General features: G+C 39.0%; 1 protein-coding gene across 3 annotated transcripts in view; it reads right to left on the bottom strand.

The window, feature by feature from the left end:
- LOC108882664 (solute carrier family 41 member 3) overlaps window positions 1–15,157 on the bottom strand; it is a 32,104-nt gene extending 16,947 nt beyond the window's left edge. Inside the window, exons 1-6 of one of the 3 annotated variants that reach the window (XM_018675323.2) lie at window positions 14,916–15,157; window positions 12,778–13,133; window positions 3,846–3,953; window positions 2,720–2,791; window positions 2,271–2,415; window positions 1,017–1,163 (exon numbers count right to left, since the gene is read on the bottom strand). In XM_018675323.2, the coding sequence (XP_018530839.1) occupies window positions 1,017–1,163; window positions 2,271–2,415; window positions 2,720–2,791; window positions 3,846–3,953; window positions 12,778–13,089 (784 nt within the window). In that variant the 5' untranslated portion in view covers window positions 13,090–13,133; window positions 14,916–15,157. Of the gene's footprint in view, window positions 1–1,016; window positions 1,164–2,270; window positions 2,416–2,719; window positions 2,792–3,845; window positions 3,954–7,303; window positions 8,642–12,777; window positions 13,134–14,067; window positions 14,212–14,915 lie in introns of those variants that run through there. The other 2 variants (XM_018675322.2, XM_018675324.2) reach the window with 2 other exon arrangements.
- Between the last annotated feature and the right edge of the window lie 9,541 nt (window positions 15,158–24,698).

Here is a 24,698-nt window from a genome sequence, read left to right as displayed (position 1 = left end):
AGTATAGTTCTTCCATATTGAAAACATCATTCAAACTTTCACAGTGTGGGCTGGAAAAAGTACGTGAACCCTCCAGCCAAAGCTAAGTGGAGTCAGGAGTTGGCGAACCTAGAATCCAATCAATGAAACAAGATTGGAGATGTGGATTAGAGCTACTTTGACTTATAAAAAACACTTAAACATTCTGAGTTTGCTATTTACAAGAAGCATCTGCTGACCAAAAAAGAGATCTCAGAGGACCTACGATCAGGAACTGTTGATGGAGAAGATTTAGTATTGTTTAGTGGCTACTCTCCTTAAAGGTATGTGAGTAACAGCTAAAACCTTAAAGGAATCTTTGGAGGTGGTACAACACCACCTTTAACTGTGACCTCTGTAATAAACATGTAACTGAATTTCCAACAGTGTCAACAAACTAAACATTATGAGCTTCGACATTATAGCAGGGCTGTCATATTGGATTGCATTACATTGCACAAGTGTACAAAAATCTCTACATTATAGACTTCATTCACACACTTGCACAGACAGGCCCTGGAACAGACTAAGGACAAGTGTGTAATTACTTGGAACACAGAGAAAAAAAATAAAAAACAGTATGAACACACACATTTACAGCACTATACTAAAGTACACACAAACATCATGATGAGATGTCTGGGAAAATAAATCTTTTGACTTTTGCTGCCATCTTGTGTTCTGGTTATCAGCATGGTGGCTCTGTCGAAAAGGATGTTCTCTAATGGACAACATGGTTTCTCTTTAACTTAATATCAGTAATAAGATCACATTCTAAAGTTGATCTCATTACTACATATACCTTCAAAATGCAAATGTTTCTTTTATTGAGAAAGTCATAAATCCAAACATGCCAAACTGAGGGAAACCAATAAGCTCTTGTCAAATTCCAAAAGTGCAGAAAATATTGAGCTGAATGTGTGACACAAAATCATCATCATCAAATCTGAGACCTGGTTCTTGTCCCTCAGGACTTCACGGCAGTGTTATGTACTCACCTATATACTCATAGAGCGTGCTGCTGACCCCAGCCAGCAGGGACAGGGTGATCAAATCCCCCAGACTGGCAGCGATGGGGGTAGCCACGTTGTCTGGATTGATCCCTACCTTCCTGGATCCGATGATCACCCCAATCATCACCAGACCTATGGGGTGTGGGGGAGTGGACAAAGGAGAGAGTGAGGGCACAGACAGACAGAAAGGAGTTAGTGTGAAAAGACAAAAACAGGAAATAAAATGAGTCAGAAAAAAACAAAACTGTCTTTAATTTCCACCGAGACCTACGTGAAGTAAAAGTGCAGGCAGAAAGACATAATTCAGTGTTCAATTCAACATCATGCTGACAAAAGTTTTCAGCTGAAGAGAGTTGTTTTTTCTTTAACAATAAAGACAATTTTCAACACGTCAGCCAGCCTCACAGAGTGACAGCTTGCTAGAAAAGAGAAACAAAGAATCAAACAAGCTACATTCAGCACTAAGCAAAATAAAAAATATCTTCATATCATATCAGAAAATGGATTTACAGACAAATGTTGAAATGGCAGAGCCATGTGAGGAAAGCTAGATTATTCCAAGCTGAGACATGACATTAACAAAAAAAAAAAAAAAGAAAAAAAAAGAACCAGGAGCAATTTAGTTCTCTCACTCATCAAGCCTGCTTAACACCAGAACATTTATGGCAAGGATAAATTATGGATTATGCAGTAATTACATGTTGGAAGGGGTGATGTGGGGATAGGTACACAGTTAAAAATCTGATGCGTCTGCATGCTGAGTTAAGTCTGTTGATGATGTTTACTTTGACTATGACACATTTCTTCTATTTCCCTAGTCCATTAAAAGTAAAGTAAAACTGAATCATCTACAAGATATCGCCATGATCCCAGGAAAAGACAACACTCGAGATCTTCATTATGGATTAATATTATTGTATTTATACATTTGCTTTGGGGCTTTAAAGTGCAAGAGAGCCAAACTGACTTGCTAAATTCTTACTATTCTTACTATTGTTACTTACTATTATTATTACTATTTGTTGTCATGCTATCCTCAGGGAGGTACTCTGATCGACAGTGAGTGGGATTTGGTTCTGTCACATTCAGAGTTTCTGATTTGACTCACATGTCAACATGACTTCTGTTGTGCAAGAACTTTGCAACGACTTCTTTTGCAAACTGAAACACTGTTGTGAAAACTGAGTCACAGCAACTGTAAAATTTTGCAAAACAATAAAAGTGTTGCAGGCCACTAACCTAAAGAAAGAGCAGCTACAAAGGCAGTAGTGATGCTGCTGGCACACAGGACAGCTGCCTGGTCCAGTTCAACACCTCCTCTGGAAATTGCCCCTAAACACACAGCTGCCACTGCTGCAAGGAAGCCCACCACTGTGGCCTGAACCTGCAGAAAATGAGAAGAAATAGAGGACATCAGTCACCTGCAGTGCATCAATGAATGTGATATACATTATTGTGCCATTAACATAGGGCTACAACAAGCAGCTCTTTTCATTATTGATTGATCTGCTGATTATTTCCAGAATTAAACAATGAATCATTTGGTCTATAAAATATCAGAAAATAGTAATAAATGCCCCAAACCATTTCCTTGTTTTATACAACCAGCAGTCCAAAACCCAAAGATGTTCAGTTTACAGTGATAAAAACAGTAAGCTGTGTGAACGTATACACTAAGTATAGGTTACCTGTATTAGTGCCAGATTGCTGCACACCATGGTCCATTGTTTATCAGGGTCATCCATTTGGCCTGTGTTGGCCTATAAACATGGAGATACCAATTCAATAATACAGTTCTACTTGTTCAAATTATTGTTTTAAAAAGTCATGTCAAAGGCAGAAAAGTAGACTCCAGGTCTGAGTCAGGAGACAGGAGAGCTGAGTAAATAACGAATCAATAAATAATTAATCAGGTCCTGATAAAAATCCTTCTTTTGTTTTTAAAAAACTGGGGTTCTGGTAATGCTTTAAGCCAACAGATTTTTAACATATTATACAACATATTAAGAGGTTCTCCAGTACTGCTACTGCAGCCCCATTTAACCAGTTCTTCCTGTCTTAAACAATACTATTACAGTGTCTGTAATTGTTAAATAGGCAGTACAGTCTCGAATACGAGACTAAGGTTTATTCCTTAACCTTTCATCTTCTTCACCTTTACGTACATGTTTGTTTTTTTTAACTTGATACCCCAAATGAATGAATTACATTGTAATATGTTGGCTTAATGAAAATGTACCAGAGCTCATATAGTTACCATGTCCTCTGATCCTCTGATCTCAGTAGTGATGTTGGTCAGTAAAATGTTCTAATAACCTACATGGAGGATGGAGATTAAATCCAGGCAGGCTGTAAAAAACACTGTGAACTGCTGTGCCATCTGCTCAGGACCAAAGTACTAAAACATGATCTCAATATCATTCTGAATAATTTAGCGTGTTGCATTACACATTACCCTGTCAAAGCCATTTAGCAGCTAAAAGTTAAAGTAGTTTACTTGGTGAACTGGCTGTATGTGCAGCTCAGACTTAGCTAAAAAAAAAAAAAACATACTTCATTTTGCCAACATTATTAGTTTTTAATGATACTATGTGGGTTTAAAAGGTTTGAAAATACATTCCTCTTTGTGTGACTTTGTATTAAATCAATTGTGCATGATGTAAGTATGGAGATAAATGTAGTAGGGATGTAATAAGAGTTCTCTTAACTAAAAAAAACAGGCTTCAAACAAACAATGGGCTTGAAGAATCTTATCAAGTCCTGAAACAAATATGCATGAGGACCTGAAAATATTTAACACCTAGCCCTTCTTACAGCAGTGGAGAGACGAGCAGCCAGGGTCATCTCCAGGTTTCCTTTGAGTCCAACCAGCGCAGGCACCAGGATGAATACCTCTGTTATCACCTTAAACACCTTCCAATGCTGGAACACACACATGGAAAAATAAAATATGGAATAGACAGTTACAGCGCATTGCACAAAAACACAGAACACAGAAATATAAATCCACTGAATTACAACTCTTTCGGTTCTTCCACCTTAATACTGACACATTTCTGTCATCTCCACCATCACAGATGAACTTTCTGAACCTTGCCCCTTCCTGATGCAGTTAAATAAGCACATAACATATTCTAGACTAACCTAGTAGCCTACTTTTCCTGTTTCCACTTCTCTGAGCATCGTCTGACACCACACCATAATGCACAGGTTCACTGGGTTTAGAAGATGTTCAATTCACAGAGTCTGCCTCATATTTTCTGACTACAACTCCCGTTGGCAGGTCCAAGATGGTTTAGATCTTTAAATAGATGCACATATAAAAGAACAACACAGCTGCCAAGAGCAGAGTGATGCGGAACAGTGGCAGGCGGAGAAGCAGGGGATTAAAGATGAGAGGATGGAATGACAGAGCAGGCCGGAAACAGAGGAGAAAGAGGAGAGAAGAAGAGTCAAATTATGTATTTTTTGTATCTTTATAGTATTTTTTATAACAAAAGTTTTATTATATAAACATTTATCATAGCAAAAAATTTAAATATTATCACTGAGTTAGTGAAAGGAATGAAGGAAATGTTTCACTGCCAAAGCAATGATAGAAATAACCAACTTCAATATTAAAGTATGCTATAAACCACAGCCATGGACCAGAGGCTTTTCTGCCACATATACAGTACACAGTAACTCGACATGATGCATTATCTAACAGTTGGTGCACAAATCATTGTACTTGTTTGGCCAGAAAGCCTGTGCACACTGTTGAAGTCATTGTTTTTTTCAGCAAATGCGTCCTTGTATGAACTTGAAAAGATTAATTTCTGCAGCAAATATAGCTGCAGAAATTAATTAGAGAAGAGTAAAAATAAAAAGGCAAGGTCTACAGCTAACTAGATATGTTTCTCGCCTGATCAGCCAAGATGCATGAAAATAAATAAATAAATAAATTCCCCTGAGCCCAGGATTACTGTGGGTTCAACATCACCAGCTAAAGAGTCCATGTGCGAGCTGAGTCTCTGTGGCTAGAACAGAGGTTTTTAGACGGCAAAAATTACATCTAAAGGTTTGAAAAAACTGCATTGAGGGAGAGCACTGGTGGATATCATGGATATGGAAGGAACCTACTTTTTAAAAAAAAAAGTGTTTCTGCCTAATTTTAACGCACATTTTCCTTTTTGCACATAAATGAAACAAATGTATACGATGTGTATGAAGTGTGAATTTAAAAAAAATTGTGGACACACAAAGCTTCAGTGCAGTAGGAGACCCTGAAGTGAATACTAAGTTTCAGCATGTTAGATCTGTGTGGAGTGATCGTAACCTTTATCACTCCACACAGACCTTTATTACACTAATACGAAACAACGCCATAGTTCCCATTTCCAATTACATCACTTTTACCTCCTGAATTGTTTGTATAAGCACAACAGTAATATGCCAAATGGTGTGGCAGTGATGAGGTTTAAGGCAGCCTAACAAGTCCAGAAGGGAGGACAGAGGGATAAATGGGGTTATAGTGCCTCAGTCTGCATGCTCGTGTGTGTATCTATTTATACACATCACTCTCAGGTTCTTGACTGGTAGGTCTAGCTGACGCCTGTCATATTGGGAGGCCATCTTGGGACATGGCCCACTTTTGCTGTAATACTGCTGCTGCCTGGCTGTGATGGGCCAGAAGCCAAAACACTGTGCTACTCAAGATCTCTCAGGAGAAAAAAACATATACTATTTTTGCTGTTATTGTCAATATAATTACTGATACTAATACTTGACCACTAGAAACACCTTTCCTATATCATCAGCATGTGCACTTAGTTATTTTCAGAACAATTCACACAACACTTCAGCAAGAAATATGTAAACTGCCGTGGTCAGTGTGAACATTGCTTTTTTGACTGCATTTCCCTCCACTGCAGAATAAATGTCTTTTCTTCTAACTGATATCATGGTATCAATGTTTCTTAAACCTCTCTATCTCTCTGGCCTCCCTTCTTTCATCCTCAAACCACTTATTAAATTAACTGTTCACTTTTATCCCAAGGCTTTACTTTCTCTCCCACATCTAAATCCAATTTGAAAAGCTCAGAAAGGTGGATGTTACACAAGACCAGAATACAGCACCATCAGTGGGGAAGCACTGCTGTACATGTAAGTACTTGCTTCAGTATTTCCATTCAGCCATTAATCAGTCCATCATTCCATTGATACATCCATCTGTTCACTCCATCTTCCCTCCATCAGTGCAATTATTCCAAAATTCTGCCTCCTTCTACCAACTTCACCGTCACCCACTTTTTTCTCACCAATTTATGGTTGTGGATATGAAATGATGCCAGCTGAGACCACTGTCACCCCAGCAGCAGGTAAAGTCAATCTCTGCCTCGAACTCTACTGTCTATCTGTTCTTCATACTCCAATGACCCATTCATATGTCTCTGGTCTGTATGCAGTATGTACATGTTCACCCTTCTCTCTACATAATTCATTAGACTGTGCCAACATAATAAACTATTTATGTAATGTTAGTCCATCCAACCATTCACCCATCCATCCATAGGGCTAGGTATCAAAGATCAATGCTTCTTTAGTACCAACTGACAAGTGTCCATAGCACTGAAAGCTTACAAGGACAAAAAGGTGGCATCAAATGCTTGCTTAAATTGGTCCTTTTCTGTATTCATTCCTTGATCTGACCCTTGTCTTAAAATATAAATTTCAGCAACTTCAAACTATTATATTCAGGCAACATTCTTGGAGATCTATTTATGTTTCAGCCCCATACCCTAGTAATTACATACATATTGGATGACTGTGCACCTCACAATTTAGGTCCAGTATCAACGATCAGCACAAGTGGTGAAAGTAGTGCAACCTTAATAGGAAATGAGGAAATAAAGTTCAGGGTAATGGACTGGCAAAGATAAGTCAGTCTGATTTTCATGTGGGAAATAGTTCATTTACTGTCTACTACATACATACTGTAGTTACTGTGTGCAGATGTTGTAGAGAGCATCAAATTCTGGAAATGTGCACAGGCTGTAAAAACTGTTACTGGGGATTGGTAAAAAAGAGAGACTGAGACAAAAAGGGGATTAGCAGAAAATGAGTTTGTATATGTTAAATAAGTTATTGCTGTTTTGGTACGAGTACCAAAATTTGGTAATTGTAATGGCTCTAGTATTAAATATTTTAGATGGTGCCCAATCCTAACCATTAGTCTAACAATCAATCTCTCAAAAAGAATTCCACAAATATTTTTTCTTAGATTTTCATACTTGTATAAGGTCCATAACGATACCAGCGGAGACCATTCCGAGCCCTGACACCAGGTACGGCACCACAACCTGAGCAGCGATCAGCCAGGAACTCTCTGGTAGGAAGCCATGTTCCGATCGAGTCAACTTCCACGTCACGCCACGCAGCTTCTTGCCCTGGTAGCGTAGTTCCAGCTCAAGCCGAGTCACTACCATGTTGAGTGAGGGGTTACTTAGTAACTAGTTCAACATATTGTTATCCCATTGTAAGTATAACTGCAATCCAAACATAAACGATGACTATTAGAGGGGCAAAAAACATCTTCTGCTTCTGATACTGTATGTCCAAATGAATTTAGTTTTTACTTGTCCTAAGAAGTGAGCAGGGTGAATGCTGAAGAAGAAACCAATCAATGTTGTTTTCCTCGGTTTAAACAAGGCCAAGGGCAAATGTTCAAGTAGTCACTAAGGCCTTTGTTGAAGAACTGAGAGACAAAATTTGTGAATGCATGGTTGTTCCACTCTTGAGGGATTACAAAGAAATCACAGCCTTTGCTTGAATCATTCTTGACTTCAAACAAGTCAAACAATCAGTTTATGTTAACCCCTCTGACCTCTGGAAAAACTTCAGCTACTGCTATGTCTTCAAATGTTCAGAGGAAAAAAAATGCTATATATGTAAAAGATGATAACATAATTATCCATTTGTTAAAATTAGTTAACTTCGTTCCCAGGCAAAGATAAAGGCTTAAACTCTAACTTGAGGGCAATGAAGCATGGCATCTTTGGCCCAGTGGTGAGTCAGCAGTGATGAGGTATCCATTCGTCAGCACCACTGGGGAACACAATCATTAACACCATTCCTGATTCATAGGTCGCAACGTTCTCTACAAGCACAGATGCTCCACATATGCAATCAAAGTCTCAGTTTCCTTTCAGCCAACCAGCCTTTTTAAAGGTTAGAAGGATGGCTTTGATGTCCATACACAGGTTTAAAGACAATGAACCTGACAATGAACAGTTTGGATTTCAAGGAGTCCCGAATAAGTCCAGTTTCTGCGATCTACTTGATAATCCATTTGATGTAGTTTAAAGTCCTTTCAACTGAGTTTAATGTTTGTTGGCTGTAGTCCTGAATCCATCTGATCCAGTCTGGAATCTACTTGACCTCCAGTGTAAAGGCACGGCTGTATCCTGTAACTGATAGCAGTGTTTGCTATGACAGCTAAATGACTGACAGCAGTGGAAGAGGATGAAGAATTGTCCAGGTCCAAGGTCTTGAGAGTTAGAACCAGCAGGATCCCTTCATGTCTGTGTTATTCCGGCCCATTCTTCTCTTTTGGCAGGGTCACAATAAGACTAAAGAGGAAAACAAAAAGATCTCCATAATGTCAATAAGTGATCTGAAAGGTTCACTGACAAGATGCAGCAGCCAGCTCTTGGCAGGCTGGAGTGTTTCTTTCCTCCTGTCAGCATCAGGGTAGTCCTGCTCCCTCCGCTCTGTTCTGCTGTGACGTAGCAAAGAAAGAGGCAGGGCTGTCTGCGCTGCCCAACATGCAAACTCATGAGGGAAACGACCGGCTTACCGCCCCACACGCTCCCTCTTGCTATTTCTTGCTGCGTGTCTGCCTCTCATCCTACCTCCCCCTTACCATGTGACATCCCTCTTTCTACGTCGGCTGGTCTCGCTGCATTTCTCTCTCTATCATCCTTCTTTCTCTAATCTCTCTCTCTCTCTCCCTAGCTCTCTCCCTATCGTGACTCATTCTCTCTCTCTGTTGGTTCCCTCCATCTCTACCTCCTCTCCACCTGCTACAGTACATTTGCACCGTCATGGCTCTGGTACTTTATCTCCTTGTTCCATAACACTACATGAAGACCAAACAATCATACCATACTGGGTGACTAAAACATTGCCCTGCTTTTAAGATGCTGGACTGAACAAAAATATTGATTTCATTGCACTTTTCAGCTCATAAAAATCTACAAATCACTTTTTTTCTTCACCCTATTCTCTTACATAAAGACTGTATGTAAGCATACTATATTGTTGTCACTTCCTGTTTTGAATGGGGGAAATGGGTATTCTTCTCTCTATTATTATCAAATAATTTAATTGATCCCCACTTCTTTTGCACCTTAAATTATTTTTTTCACCTTCACCTATGTAAGCATTAAGAATGAAACTCAGGTTAATGGACAGTGTGAAATATTTTGATTTATTTCTGTAAAATATCAAAATGTTGTAGTTTACATCTGAGAAATACAGATACCAAAACCAAGTAAAGAAGCTGAGGAAATAGCTTTTCAGGGACTTTAATGAGGTTATTCAGCACTGTCAAGAAGCAGTAGGATGTCCAGAAAATAGTTCAAATTCTGATTGACTGTTTTCATATCACCCCAGTGCTGGCTTTCTCTCAAATTTAGGGCTGAATTAAAAATCCTTTTAACTACTTTTGAGACGTTACGTAATTTGGCTTCAGCGTACATCAGATGATGCAGATCCCATACTGATCCAGCAGGCCTTTTGGGGTCCAGGACGAGGGTGCATCCACTTAAAAATTTAAGAGTCATGTTGACCAAATGCTTGATGTCCTGGCTCCTAGATTATAGTGTTTTAAATCTCATCTCAAGACCTATTCATTCTCAAATTCATTTTACTAATGCTTTCCTGCCCTGCCCTGCTTGTCTTTGATATAAAAATGTACTCAAATTCTTTTTACCATTTCTATTATGATTGTGAAGCACTAAATCCTGCTTTTTAAGAGTGCTATATAAATAAATGATGAGTTATTTATGTGACAAACTTACAATAACCAGGGCTGTTTAAAGTTGAAGCAATATTTGTGAACAGCAGCATTTACAAAAGAAGAATAAAAAATACAGTTACAAAATGCATTTATCACAATTCTGAGAGTGTCAATGAACTCTTTACAGCTTCATCCCAGACCGCAGGACACAAACAAACTACTGAAATTATTCTTCCCATTAGCTGTTTATTCAATTCCAAATCATCAGATTGTACAGTATACAAGAGGAGCTGTTTACCATCACCATGGATGCATCCTTGGACTGCTCAAAACCTGTTTTTTTTTCTCTCACCTACACATCCCTCTCATTTGTCATTTGTGTATGCCATAAAATAAATATAACAAACATGGCCGTCCCACTCTCTTGGTCTGTGTTGTAATAGTTTGACATAAGATCTGTTTGTATTAAACATGAACAGCATGTAATGTCCCAGTTTTCTGGGAGGCTCACCAACTATGAACACCACAACCCCAACTCCATTTCAAGCAAACAAGTAATGTTATGGAGGTGTAAGAAGTATACTGTATTTCCATAATTGTGTAATGCAGCCCAAACTTAATAAATTTGAGGGAGCCATAACTTGGAAGGCAGAGGGCAGATGCAGAATGTAGGATGTAATGTGTATAAGTATGATGACAGGACATGGTTGTCCAGACAAGATTCTAAACCACCACAGGCTACAGTAAGAATCCTAATTGCTGATAGCCAAGTGTTCCTTTCTTTATCTCCTTTCCATTCAGATACCCTACTCTCCATGTCCTTCTACGTCCCCTGTGCTTTGAAACAGAGCATTCAGCCAAACTCATGACTAATCACCCTCCATCAGACACAGGAGGGTAACAGACACTGTGGAGGAGAAAGTGGAGGAAATACTGATGAGCAACAGATGGAGTGGAGGGAATACGCCATATGAGGACAGACGCGTGTTTATCAGTGGAGGACTGAGAGAAGGAAAGAGGTACCAGCTCATCATAAAGCAGACAGCAGTGTGTCTGACTTTCCTGAGCCCAGCTGGCTGCAGACCAAATGCCAGGGACGCCTGGCAGAGGATAAAGACACAACTAGCCCACACACATACACAGGTATTCACATCAATTAAAAGGGAATACAGGCTGCCTAAGAGAATAGATTAAAGCAGTTACACTGTTACACTACCACACTTGTTTAAGAAAAGGCATGTTTTCATGCCCTAAATCAATTAGTCAATTCATCAAAAAAAATAGAAAATAAATAAAATAAAAAATCTGCAACTATTTTGATTTTCTAATAATTGTTTTAGTCACTGTCGTAGGAAAAAGGCCAAAAATTGCTGGTTCCAGCCTTTCAAGTGTCACTGTGAACTGAATACTTTAGGGTTTGGGGCAGTTGGTCGGACAGAACCAACAGAAGTGTGGTGGGCCGTCAGGGCTGGTAAGGCCTTCTCTGCTGGCCCAAACACTGAATTATTTTTTATATATATATAAATAAATTGCTTCCAATAGTCTATTCTCTTCATTTCATCTAATTTCCTCTTGATTACACTGCTTCCAATACAGTCTGTTTATGTTAGAGCTTTTATCCAATCAGATTTTAGCCCCTGTTGCCAAGTTAACAGAACAGAAATCTGCCTTGAGGCCTTCAGGATCAACAGTGCAGGCCCCGGTAATTTAAAATAAATGGCAATGAAACTGTTGCCTCCTTCAACCAATCAGATTTCGAGCTGGCGAGGCCAGTGCCTTCTAGCAGGCCTGTACTAATGTCAAAATTTTCACATCATTTGACTGGATGGTCAGAGAACGTAATGGTCAGGGCTAGCAAACCACATCTATAGCTACAAGTACAAGCTAAAACATGTTAGTACAGATTTAACAGCTGTTTTTTTAACCCACAATGGCTGAAGGAGGAGGGACAGTTCAATGACTCTGTTGTAGAGGTTATCTGTGCGTCTCAGTTCCAACAGTAAGTCCTTTTCTATCGCTATTGAGGCTAATGCTGATAGTCGAGTCTGCCTTCTCACACAAGTTCTAATTGGCTTTAGGGCTGAGAGTGTCTGCTGAACAAAAGCAGGTTTCTTTATTTGTCTACAAATAATCAGCAGTTTCTGTGAGTAAAATGCATTTTACCTACATTTTACTGTTTACGACTTTGTCATTTTATTAGTTAATATTGAGATGGAGATGATGTGTGTGGCTCAGCTGTGGCTGCAGTGTTTGACCTATTGAATTGTGTTAATTGGGTTTTTATAGCATTGCTTCAGTAATGGCATTTATTCTGGCTACATCACATCCCTGTCTGTGATGCAAAGCTCTGTTATACTGTGTTTCTGTATATTGTTGACGGTTTCTATAGCCGTGACATCATAATGACAGTATTAAGAGGTGGGTTAATTCAGGTGGGACGCCAGTGAAGGTCTAGGTGTGAAATGCACGGCCCATCACTGATTATTCCAAATTATTTTCTTAATAAAACATATATTCTTGTAGCTTCATTGTACTGATAGGTTAAGCATCAGTGCTCTTAAAATTTTTTATGATAAAAACATCACCCTACTGCTTCAATACAAACAAAGCTAGCTGAGGATAATGCAATGATGTTGTGAGGCCATATGACCACCTCATTATTCAAAAACTCACTGACAACTTTGACAACAAGCCACTGAAGTCATAATAATAATACAGGTGACTCTCTGGAGTGCACATACTCACCTGTACACTGTCCAGCACCATGCCAGCCATCACCATGCCCATCCCAGCCAGCAGGTAGGGGAAAAGCACCTGAAGACAGATGGCTATGGACGACTCCTCCTCAACTTTGGCTGCTGACACTTTTGGCCTCTCCTCTGCTGGCTTTTTGGGAGGAGGCTGGAGGATGAGGGGTGAGATGAGGTCATCCTGTCCGTCTAAGGTGCCTCCCAGGTGGGCACTGGGACTCGAACCGGGGCTTTTCCCCTTGGAACGGGACTTTTTGGTCTTTTTCCTCTGGCGGGTCTGCTGTGGCGGTTTCTCCTCACCAGGCATGATGGCGGTGGTGGCTGTGACAGTTTGCAAGGTGTCGGTTTAATCTGGCAATAGAGTAAAATAGGACATTAGGAAGGGAAACTGTTGTTTAATCACCCCTGTAACCCCCAATTTATTGTATAGAAATATGAAGCCAAGAAACTGTTCCATATTAATTACTTAACTAACTGTATTATTGATGTATTTAATGTATTCAGTTATAGTTTTGACTATGTCTTTTGTCAGTTAGTTGTCAGAGTAAATAAATCACTGACATCAGAGTTCCTCAGTTAATGTGACCATCAATCATCCACCTAGCCTGTGTATTAGCCTGGTAACTGCTTTTTGTGTTGAACATTTGCAAAGGTTGTCTCCTCAGCTTCTCACTGGCAGCTCTAATAATCCCAAGTAGTTGCTGCTTGATTGAATTTAACTACTTTGTAATTTCATTATTTTCGTTTTCATAAATGTGCAAAACTCTTTAATGGAAAGTGCCAAACTGTTTACACAAGAAACTACACATTCACTATTGTTCTCACATGAGTTTAATCATTGAAACCATAGTGAAGAAATAGTTCAAGGCTCGGAAACACTGAACCGTCACAGATGGGGTGCCTGATGTTTCTAATAGCATTCTAAGAAGTAGGAAAGTGGTGAGCTAGTTAAGTATCGATTCTAACATGCGTAATGTTAGAATAGCCAGGACAACAGTAATCTTGTCTGTAAAGGTAAGGACTACTGCTATTTCAGTCTCTGTTGGAGGAGACGCTCTAACAAACTTTCTATGTAGCACTACCTCATCTGATGGCTATTTTTTTCTGCAGACTGATCTGATGTGTGCCGGTAAAAGCCGATGGGTGCCGACAGCAGCACTCAATCATCTGATCATATGATACGAGTGCTGATTATCCATTCACTGTCAAACCTATCCGAGCCAAACAACCAAAAACAACGTTAGGGTTGGTGTTTTAAACGAGAAATAAAGATATTAATACACACAATGTCGACGACAGAGCCCCGGAAATCTCGCGAAACGTTCAGTGTCATCTGTGGATCCATGAGATGGGCATCAGAACAATGAAATGTACCGCTGCATACACATTCTGTTGACATGCATTCCTGTACTGCGGGCTGCCATGTGTACATCCCATAATAGTAATGCTCTGGTAACCAGTGGTTACACAACCAGGCGCTCTCTGATTGGGTAGAAACAGTAGTAAAATAGTGGCAACGTGTAGCGCCGCCCCCCTGTGGGGAGAGGAAGCACATGAAAATTTGGGGGAAAAACCTTCAGTTTCATAGACTGTGAAGGAATCCCAGTGTCACAGAGAGTATTTACTGTTCAGATAGCCAGCTATGTTTGACTATGTTGTAGTAATAAAAGATGGATGTATTTATTTGCTGTACCATATCAGGATTGATAAAATCCTTCATAATATAAACTAATATGGCAAGGGGTGAAAATCTTTCCATGTCAAAGACCTCAACACAGAAAATAACAGAATCCAGATTTAATAGCTATAGTATTTCCTGAACTCCACTAGGGAAACCAATGTAGGTCTTATTGAGAGCAATCATGAGTGATATCCCAATGACTGGCCCACTCCAAAGTGTAAGGCATACACTGCATAACCATAGTTACTCTTGCGTTACCGCAGTTAAGATAAAGCCAGAGGCAGACATTGCTGATAATGAAGACACATGATCTTTCCATATACACTCGTTAACTTGTGGTTGAAAAGCACATTACTGCTGTCTTTCTCAGGCTATACCCAACTGGATTAAAGCTACAGTACACACTGTGGAGGTAAGTTTCTGTATTGAAGCTGAGATTTGATCGTTCTTACCTTTGTCTCCAGAGCTTGTGAGGCTGAGTGTGAGCACAGCTGAGGTGAAGGCAAGCTCTCAAAAATAATTGCTATGTTGTGTGTGTGTGTGTTTGAGTGTAGAAGTCTGTCTATATTTAGGCTATGTGTATGTCCTGCTTTCTGTGTGCTCGTAAATTTTTGTACGTATGTTTCTGCATTAGGCTGTGTGTGTGTGAGTGAGTGTGTATGCAGTGTATGAACTAGTGTGCATGGATCATGGAGCACCGTCTTGAATTTCATGGCATTGGCAGTTAAGGATATCCCCCTCCTGTCTCTTTCCATCTCTGGTGGACTGGTGACAGCAGCAGACAGCTACAGCATTTTCACTGTTTCATTCACACATGAATAAACTTTACAACAAATTCATCATATTCATCATTGGCATTTAACAAATTCCTGCAAAATTCATGTTTATTAGTGGGGTCACTAACCTGTTTGAAAGAGTTTTGTTTTTTTCATTTTTTAACTAAAGCACAAAACGTTAGTGAAATTATTTGTCTTTTGTTCCATAAGTACAGCATCTTACAGCCTAAACTTGAAGCCTTTGATGACTCATTTCCCTGTCCTGATTTGTAATCTATGCAAGTTGTGTAACATGTTTAAAAAACTGGTTTTACAGTCTTCTTATTTTTAGTACACCTTTGTTATGTAGTTATCTGAAGTTGATAACTGAACTTAGTTTTCAGTCAAATGACGGTTGATGACGGTTGATGATGGTTGATGATGGTTGATGATGGTTGTTTAGATTCTAAACAACAAGAAGCCAACCATTAAGTGATTAAAATATTATATAAAATAATACTACTACTAATAATAAATACTAATTTCAATATCTATCATCAGGAATGTCTTCTCTATTCATGGCAAGACTTGTTGCCATCCACTAACACAGAGCAGCATCATGATCTTTTTACAGGCGCTCACTGTTGCTTGTAATATGACACCACACTGTGCGCATGCTGTGACATTTAATGGTTATGTCATGGTGATGTTGTTAATACCTCAGTGGTCTGCGTTTAAATACAACCCTCACCTGTGTATTTCATTTACGTGGGTGACAGAGTGAGAATAACTTCTTTTACTTCTACACTGAAAACTTATCAGATAGTAAGCTGCTCTAAATGGTGGTTGAAGTCATAACTGTACCAGTAATGTGTAGTGTAATTGTGTCAGGTAAAAAACACCATACACAAACTCACATAAAACAATGTACATAAGTGACAGCACAATATAAAACCTGGAGTACATCCAGCCATTATTTTCCCACCCAATCCCTATTGTTAAAACAAGATCATCACCCACCAATATTATATAGAAAACTGATTCTGATGATGATGATCTCCTCACACATCCTCAGCATTTAACAGTTTGGTAGAATGAGAGAGAAAGCCTGGCCTTTGGTACTCTGTATCACTGTCCAGAAGGAAGCAGCTCAAAATAGAAGAAGAAGAGGACACTCTATTCAGGCTGTTCTTGACCTTTGTCGAGAGACTGCCAAACTAAGTAATACAAAAAAGACAAGTATGGACATTATGACTATATAATTATTAAAAGAACATCCACCTCTCAGGTGTGTCGAAAACTTGAGGAAGTACAGACATTGCTGGGCTGTTCTATTACTGTGGTGTTGTCATTAAATGTCAGCTGCTTATTGATCATGCATCTTGCATCATGCAAACTTTTTGAAGCCCCCTCGTACAGGGTTGGGTGATTATTCTCTGTGGGTTCATCACCACAAACACAACTTTCACACTATACTGTTATTTCATCCATTGTTCATATAAAACACTGTTCAGAACTGATTACAGTAAAACAAAAGATAATGATGAGAAAGCCTGACATTGTGTTGTCACTATTGTTTTACAGTATGATCATCAGATGCAGAAAGTAAATCCAGAAGAGTGATAAATGCAGCAGAAAGCCAATACCAAACTCTGTATTAAAATTAGTGGCTGAAATGTGTATACAAATGTACTTACTGCTGTAGCATATCTGAGGGTGCAACATATGTGTCTCATAAAGCTATAATATGCTCTGGGTTATAAAGTGAAATTGCCTTGGATGGGTGACCATCAACCCAATAAAATGCGCTGAATCAATTTAGATAGTGTATTATGAAGCATTGGCTATAGATGAATCAACACCCAAAGAGCTCAATTGGAGACCATATGGTAATCATTTCGACCACATCACTGCAGTGTGTGCCTAAGTATTCATTCCACTTTTTCTGTTGAGGCTGAAGGACATCTCAATCTCCTCCCGTTTAGAGACAAGATCATCAACCCAGCAGGAGAACTCAACTCCTGTTTTTCTTCTTGCTGCTCAAAAGTCCTGTAGTGAGCCTGCTCTGTAGTGAATGCTGATGTTTAACCATTAGCAGATGACAGTGCTAAATGCCACTTCAATACACAATTTCACCACTAGGTGGTAGCATGGATTAAAGAAAAAGATTCAGTTCAGTTCATGTCTCAAAAAAAGGCTATTGCCTGGCAAAAATGTCACCCACTTGCAACATTATACAAAAGCTAAAAACAGACCCCGATGGAGAGACTTTGTTTTTATAAGTACAGTTGAACAGTTTAGGCCTGCTCCTAACAACTGGAATCAAAACAAAGAGGCTTGTAAAAATGCTCTACATATTAGAGTTGACAAGTATGAAGAGCAATTTTCCAAGATCTTAAAGGAGGAAAAAAAAAACTTTCAGGTGCAGTGTGTGTTGGTGGTATCAACAGCATGGTGGTCTGCAAGGATGATCTGTCTGTAACAGGCTTTAAGTCCTGGTCTTATTTAGGTTTATAGTAACATGATACATGTTATAGTTATGGGTTCCTATATCCTTCTATTCAGAGGTGGAAAGCCCCTGGGGGTTATGGAAATCTGGTTTACAGCCCCTCACTGTTTATTTTCAACTCATATTAACTATAATCAAAACCAGGAAAGACTAAGATTGCCTTCCCATGTGTACCGTACGTGTTTTGTGGTGTTCTTTTTCTTTGGCTTCAGATTACCGTGGCTGTGTGAGCCTTGGCATTTTCAGCACCTCATTAACGCCCTTGTGCAGATGCAGTGCACATGCATGCACAGGCAGAACATCATGTATGAGCTACATCATTTATAAAAAGGCATTTTTCTTACAAACATATCATCACAGTCAAGCAACACTAGCTCCTGTGGCAGTGGTTTTTATGCATTCTGTAGCAGTGGTAGTAGTAGTAGTAGTAGAATAAGTAGTAGTAGTAGTAGTAGTGGTAGTAGAATAAGTAGTAGTAGTAGTAGTAGTAGTAGTAGTAGTAGAATAAGTAGTAGTAGTAGTAGTAGTAGTAGTAGTAGTAGTAAGTAGTAGTAGTAGTAGTAGTAGTAGTAGTAGTGGTGGTAGTAGAATAAGTAGTAGTAGTAGTAGTAGTAGTAGTAGTGGTGGTAGTAGAATAAGTAGTAGTAGTAGTAGTAGTAGTAGTAGTAGTAGAATAAGTAGTAGTAGTAGTAGTAGTAGTAGTAGTGGTAGTAGTGGTAGTATCCTAATTGGTTCTCTGGACCATTGTTACATTTGTCAGCTTATGTTGAAAAAGATATGACACGCATAACCTCTGGATAATGTAGTTGCTTGGGTAAGATACTATCTACATAAAATTCTGCCAATGTAATGTTCAGTCCTGCATAGTTCAGGTATTCTGAATTGTAAGAACTCATCACTGTACCAGCAGCAGGACAATCATTACAAACTCATGCTGTGTTCAAACACATTGAACCTGGTTTAAACAAGAAGTCTGGCTTTGCTCTGAATTTGAATAAACTGATCTTACTAACAAGTGATGCTTGTTTATTGAAAGTCTGATATATCTTGTTTGCCACAGAGTTCCATTGTTTATCCAAAAACTAACAAAAATAACTACAGAGTCACACTGCTGTTTTGGAGCACTTAAGTTTATTTTAAGTCAATCCATCACTCGCTATCCTGATGCTGTTAACACGAGCTAAACCACTGCATGTATATTAATCCGCGGATTAATGTAGTTTCCAACAAATGCACTATGCCCTCCTGTGTTTGGATAGATAGAGACTGATGAACACATGGCTTGTTTTGGTCTTTTCATGGCATTTATTGACTATATCAAAAATCAGCATCCTTTAAATTATATTAGAAATCCCAGAGTCTATAGACATTAACTCCATAATTATGTGTGCATCACAGTGGACTGGAGGCTCCAGTGCCCCATATTAGCACTTACATTACACATGCATTAAGCCAAGTGATACTATAGGCTCCATGCCAATGCCAGTTATAGTAGGCTCCATTTAGCGTACTGTGTCGAGGAATCAGGGACACAGGAGCAACTGATGATGCAATTAGGGAACATAGACAGTTCTGGTGTCTTTATTCTCAGTAATTTAACAGTATTTTAAAATTTCACAATTTCACAAAAGCGTGTTGACTTTGTTCTCAGAATGGAGAAACAAGGAAACACTCTATACTAATGCATATACTAAAACACACCACAGATTCCTTTTACTAGGAGATAGAAATAAATAAATGCTGTGTGCTTCAGGACAGTGAGACTCTTGGTCCATGCAATGTTTTATAAGCTGCTGCCGACAGAGTAGCTTAGGTACTTGTGTGATGATAAGTGCAGTGGCTGATAGATAGCCATGTGCTTCGAGAGTCTCTGGCTTACGTGGTGGAAACTATCATGGAAACTTGTAATGTTGCTATAAATAAATGTCCCTGTCCCCTGTTGCCAGCCACACTATCAGCCCTTCAGTCAGTCAGTCAGTCAGTGGTCTGTCTGTGTTTGTCTCTCTCTCTGACTGCCTACTTTATTGTCTTTCTTACACCTGTCTCATTATGAAACATCTGTCCTGTCCCTCTGTTTACTAGTTTGACCATCCATTTGTCTGTCTGCATTCTTGGCTGTCTGTCTGCTGCCTGTCATGCTGAAACAGGGTTAAACTGTTTTATCATGTATCCTTCAAAGTCTTACACAGCAAAGATATTAGCAAAGATATTTGTCTAAATGTCTCTCTGATGACCTGCCTCTGGTTTACCTTGGAGCACCTGTTGCTGGTCACACCAGCAGCTGTTGGCCTTGTGATAGTCCCACTCACCCACCCTGCCACCCTGTCCCTTTCTGTTCACACACACACTACTGTATTTCACCCACTCTTGCAACACCCCCATGTGTCATTACAGCTACTATGACTGCTACTCTTGTTACTACTCTCACTGTGTGTGTTCAAGACTGTTAAAAAGAGAAACTCAAAATATCATAGCAAGAAACAAATATCATTTTGAGTAAGGCTGTTGAACTTTGGTCCAAACAACTTGTAATCTTTACTCAAGAATATAAGTTGATGCTTTACTTGAAAGTTTGGAGTTGGATCTGTATCTGGAAGTCACCACCACACTACAAAGGGGAGCTTGCCTACTAAACTTAAAAAAATATATCATATATATAATAATAATATAATATATTATGTTATAAATAAATTATTGTTTATAATTAATTATTGTTTATTGTTTAAATTATTGTATTGCAAGATAAGTCAAATTAGGTCATCAATGAAATGATGCTGTCCGTTTTGTAAAATTTTGCCACATTTCTTACACAGTACAGAATATCCCCCAGTAATGAATTGTTAGTCATAAACCGACCATAGTTCAGTTTGCACTTACCATAGTTTTAGCTTCCCCCTCTGGCAAAATTTGAATTGAGCCTTTTCAGAAAAAGCCACTTTGCTGAGAACTTCCTTTTTGTTGTAAGGTTCAATTCCTAATATCATCTGCACAGAAATTATATGTATCTGTTGAAAAAAAAAAACATATGAGGCAATGAAAACCATCACTCAAATAAACTATGATGCAATGAGAATTCAAACTGATGCATTTTGCTGACTTGATCCAGCAAAATACATCACACTGTTACAATAACACTACACTAAACCACTAAACACTGTATCAGGAGAGTTTTTAGTCTGGGCAAAGAAGAAGGAGCTCACTTGTTTGTACAGATGGTACGAGAGCTGTTTATGATTTTTGATATCTTGTCAACCAGCACTTCCCTGTTATCCCTATGTTTAGTAGTTTGAGTGCATCAGCACAGTGATGACTCAACATCACAATCTTGTCTTCCTGTTTCAGTGGAGAGCTTTTCAAGAGGCGCATTAAAGAAGATGCCATGACTCATTTGTTATGATGAAACCGAATGACCAGAATCTAATTTATCATGTTTTTCTGTCACTATAATTTCACTGGAACGTTTTGTTTGGCCAGTTGTCAATCATCAGCTGCATTGCTGACATACATAACAGTTGCAGAGTAGAAGTTTAAGAAAGATCTAATAAGAGAAGTTATCCTGTTGCATATGTTGATGTTTACTGCCTAAATCATGATCTCAGCAAGTTTAAATCTTCTTTCTCAGATTCATGAATCTCTCACATATCACTGGATCTAAGAGGGGGGAGTATCAGATGATCTGTACTCTAACACATGGTGCACTAGCTGAACCTGTATTAGGTGAATACTTTCATAGAGATTTCACTAAGGAGCTGAACTTTTAGATGGAATGGGCGCACTTTGTGGGTCTCAACTGATCATTAATAAAAACACTGCTGCTGTGTGAAACTGTTGTGTTTGACTTGTCAGTCAGTTTGGGATCAATAGCAGGTTTTAAAGCTTGGTGTTGTTGTATTGTTCTTTTTCATCCATATTTTACAAAACAAACAAACAAACAAAAAAGTCAACCTCATGGTAGTGATAGAGGAAAAGTCAGATGATAGGACAACCAGGGTGATAAGGATTTATCAGCTGGGGAGCATGATTGTCTGTATAATGGCCTTTTTACAGTATACATACACTAAAACTAGCAGTATTTGACAAGCAAGCAATGCCAAACACACTCTCACAGTAAAACACTGGTGACACAGGTCACCATAGCTGGATTAAAGTTTGGGGCCCCAGACCCCCAGTACACCCAAAAATCAGTGGTTAACTACAACTGGTTTTGGTCATTCGATCAACTGGTAATTTGTTAGGTTTGGCAGATTCAGCATTAACTAATCTTGAGGCTGATTCTTGTAGAGGTCTGGAGTTACAATTTAGCTTTGATTCCTCTAATAAACTTCAACCTAGATTTTGCTCACATGGTGCATATTCCTAAATTTACCACAAATCAAATGACACTGAGAACCTGGAGCCAAGGCTATGTCAGCCAGGGAGCACTGGTTAGTCTCTAGTTTTCTGTCCCGTTATGAAGCTGCTGTGAACAATCTGCTGTGTGGGCTGAACTCAGTGGGAAGTTAGAGGTGACAGAGTACATACAGTACACAATGCCCAAAAAGCCCTGTTTTTGTCCAGTCTGGCCATGACAGTCGCCATTTTTGTTGGTGATTCATGTGTTGTCTATTGTGTTATCACAATTATGATATGACCATGTAAAAATATTGATTTTTGTCAGGTTTTTTATACAACAAGAAACTATTACATTTTATTCATTTATGTTACAGACATGAATACATACAATGACAGAAAATGATCAAGTTTCAGTTTTTCATTTCATGATGTTTAAACATAAGGTGATTGGCAATTCAACTGCAGACATTTGATCTGTCAAATGGACAGTTCCATGGCTGTCCATTAGTTGTATATTTGTGCGTTCTAATCATTAATTATCAACTGTAGAAGATCAAAAGGTCTTTTAATGTTTTTTCATTACAGAACAATGTCATTTGGTAATACTGATTTCAAGTGTAATAGTAATGATTTTCAGTGTAATTTTTTTACATTTCTGCTAAAATAAACGCCTTTGTTTAAATTTCAGTCTACATGAACTCTGCATCCTCAACTCACAGCAGTAGTTCTGTTTTCTGTTCTTTCATTGGACTACTTAATTATGACACTACCAGTCCACTTGCTTGGGGAAGTTCACACCTCTTGGCTGAGTGTGTACCAAGTCTGCCTGCCCATGGGGCAGTGAGTACACGATGACGTAGAAAATCACAATCTGTGGCACTGGTAAACTAAATACTAAACTGAAATACAAGACTGTTTGATATCAGAAAAATACTAGCTCCTGTTTGTGACCAAAGTATATTTTACAGTCATAATAATAACACGGACCGATTGGGGGTTAATCTGGTGGGTTTCATACCTAACTCTTTCACTTCATGCTGTTGTAGAGCAGTTGTTTTGTAAAACTCTGGAGACACTGAGGGGTTATATGCTGGATTGTAGAGGTCATAGGAACGGATCCCATTATTTTTTGAAATGTTTTGATGCTGACTGCAAGTGGACATTTTTGTATTTTGAAGCCCATTTCACTGTGTGAGTGACAATGTCACACAATGAAAGAACTAATATCCCACTTAAAAGAGTCTGAGGTGGAGGGGCAACCTGAGGCATGTCCAGTAACTGGTTGTAGAAATAGGTTCACAGTTAATTCAATTCAGTTCAATTCAATTTTATTTATATAGTGCCGTATCACAACAAAAGTCAACTCAAGGCACTTTTCATATAGAGCAGGTTTAGACCATACTCTTTAAAATAGGTATTTACAGAGAGAGACCCAACAAATCCCACCAAGAGGCAGAAACCTCAAGCAGAACCGGACTCAGGGTGGGCGGCCATCTGCCTCGACTGGTAGGGTTAGGAAGGAGAGGGGTGGGGGGGGGGGGGTAAAGAATAGCGGGGGAATAACAAAGCATAACATGGGTTCCATATAAAATGTAAGGTGACTGGTAAGGTTACGGCTCATATGTCCAAGAAACATAGAGCATGTTCAGTAGAAGATATAAGTGACATTGTACTGGGAAACTATTTCTCAGTCTTCTGTGAAGATGCTTCCCAGAGCTTAAATGATGCAACAACAAATGAAAGCATTGAATTAATACAGAATGTCAATGAGACCTGTCTTAGGAATGTACATTGGTTGAGGAGTCGCTTGAGCTGGGGTAGGATAACACTTAGAGTAAACTACATTTGTTTTTGTTTTTTTTAAAAAGGCATGTGTCCAACAGATGATACTAATGCGAAAATCTGTGATAGGGTGAAGGATTCAGATCTGTTCTTTCTGTGTCATCAGGGACCACCACAGCTCAGGCCTTCAAAAAGATATTCAAATATACAACAGTCTTGTGAAATAGATTCAGATGATTTTGATGACATAAGTGATGGACAAAACCATACCAGACCAATCAGGTCTTCACTGAAAATCCAGGCTACCTCAAGCTAACCTGGATGCTTTTGAAATTGTCTGTCCCCTTGGCTCTGCTAAGAAAAACAAAAAGATGTTGCAGTCTTTCTTTCTGTGGCAAATTTACCTCCTCATGTGCAGTCCATCACTCATCACATGTTTCTTGTCTTATTGTGTGGAGGGAATGGCCTAAAACAATTTGGAAGTACTAAGGTTTTGTCAGAGATGTTGGTAAGATTTACAAGATTTGGCAGAAAATGGAATAACTGTCAGTGGGGAAACAGTCAACGGGGCTCTGTGACAATTTGGGTTAACACAGCACTGGTGCATTTACTGAAAACCTTTCTCAGTTGCAGGTTTTCTGAAATTAAGTGAAGTGAGTTTCAGAGCGATGATCTTCCCCTGAGAATTATGATTCTGCTGCTGGTGATCTACAGGTTCAAGAGAGTCAGGACATCAAAGGCATGAACTCTGTTTTCAATGCTCTGAAATCTTTTCATGTTTGCCAGCCTGGTCTCCCACCTAATTCAGGCCATGGCATATATGACGGTGTCTTATCCTAGATGTTGCACCATACTTT

Source organism: Lates calcarifer, linkage group LG6, assembly GCF_001640805.2.
Source record: "Lates calcarifer isolate ASB-BC8 linkage group LG6, TLL_Latcal_v3, whole genome shotgun sequence".
NCBI classification, from domain to species: Eukaryota; Metazoa; Chordata; class Actinopteri; family Centropomidae; genus Lates; species Lates calcarifer.
Note: the sequence above shows the minus strand (reverse complement) of the source record. Positions and strands in the feature narration are given on the sequence as shown.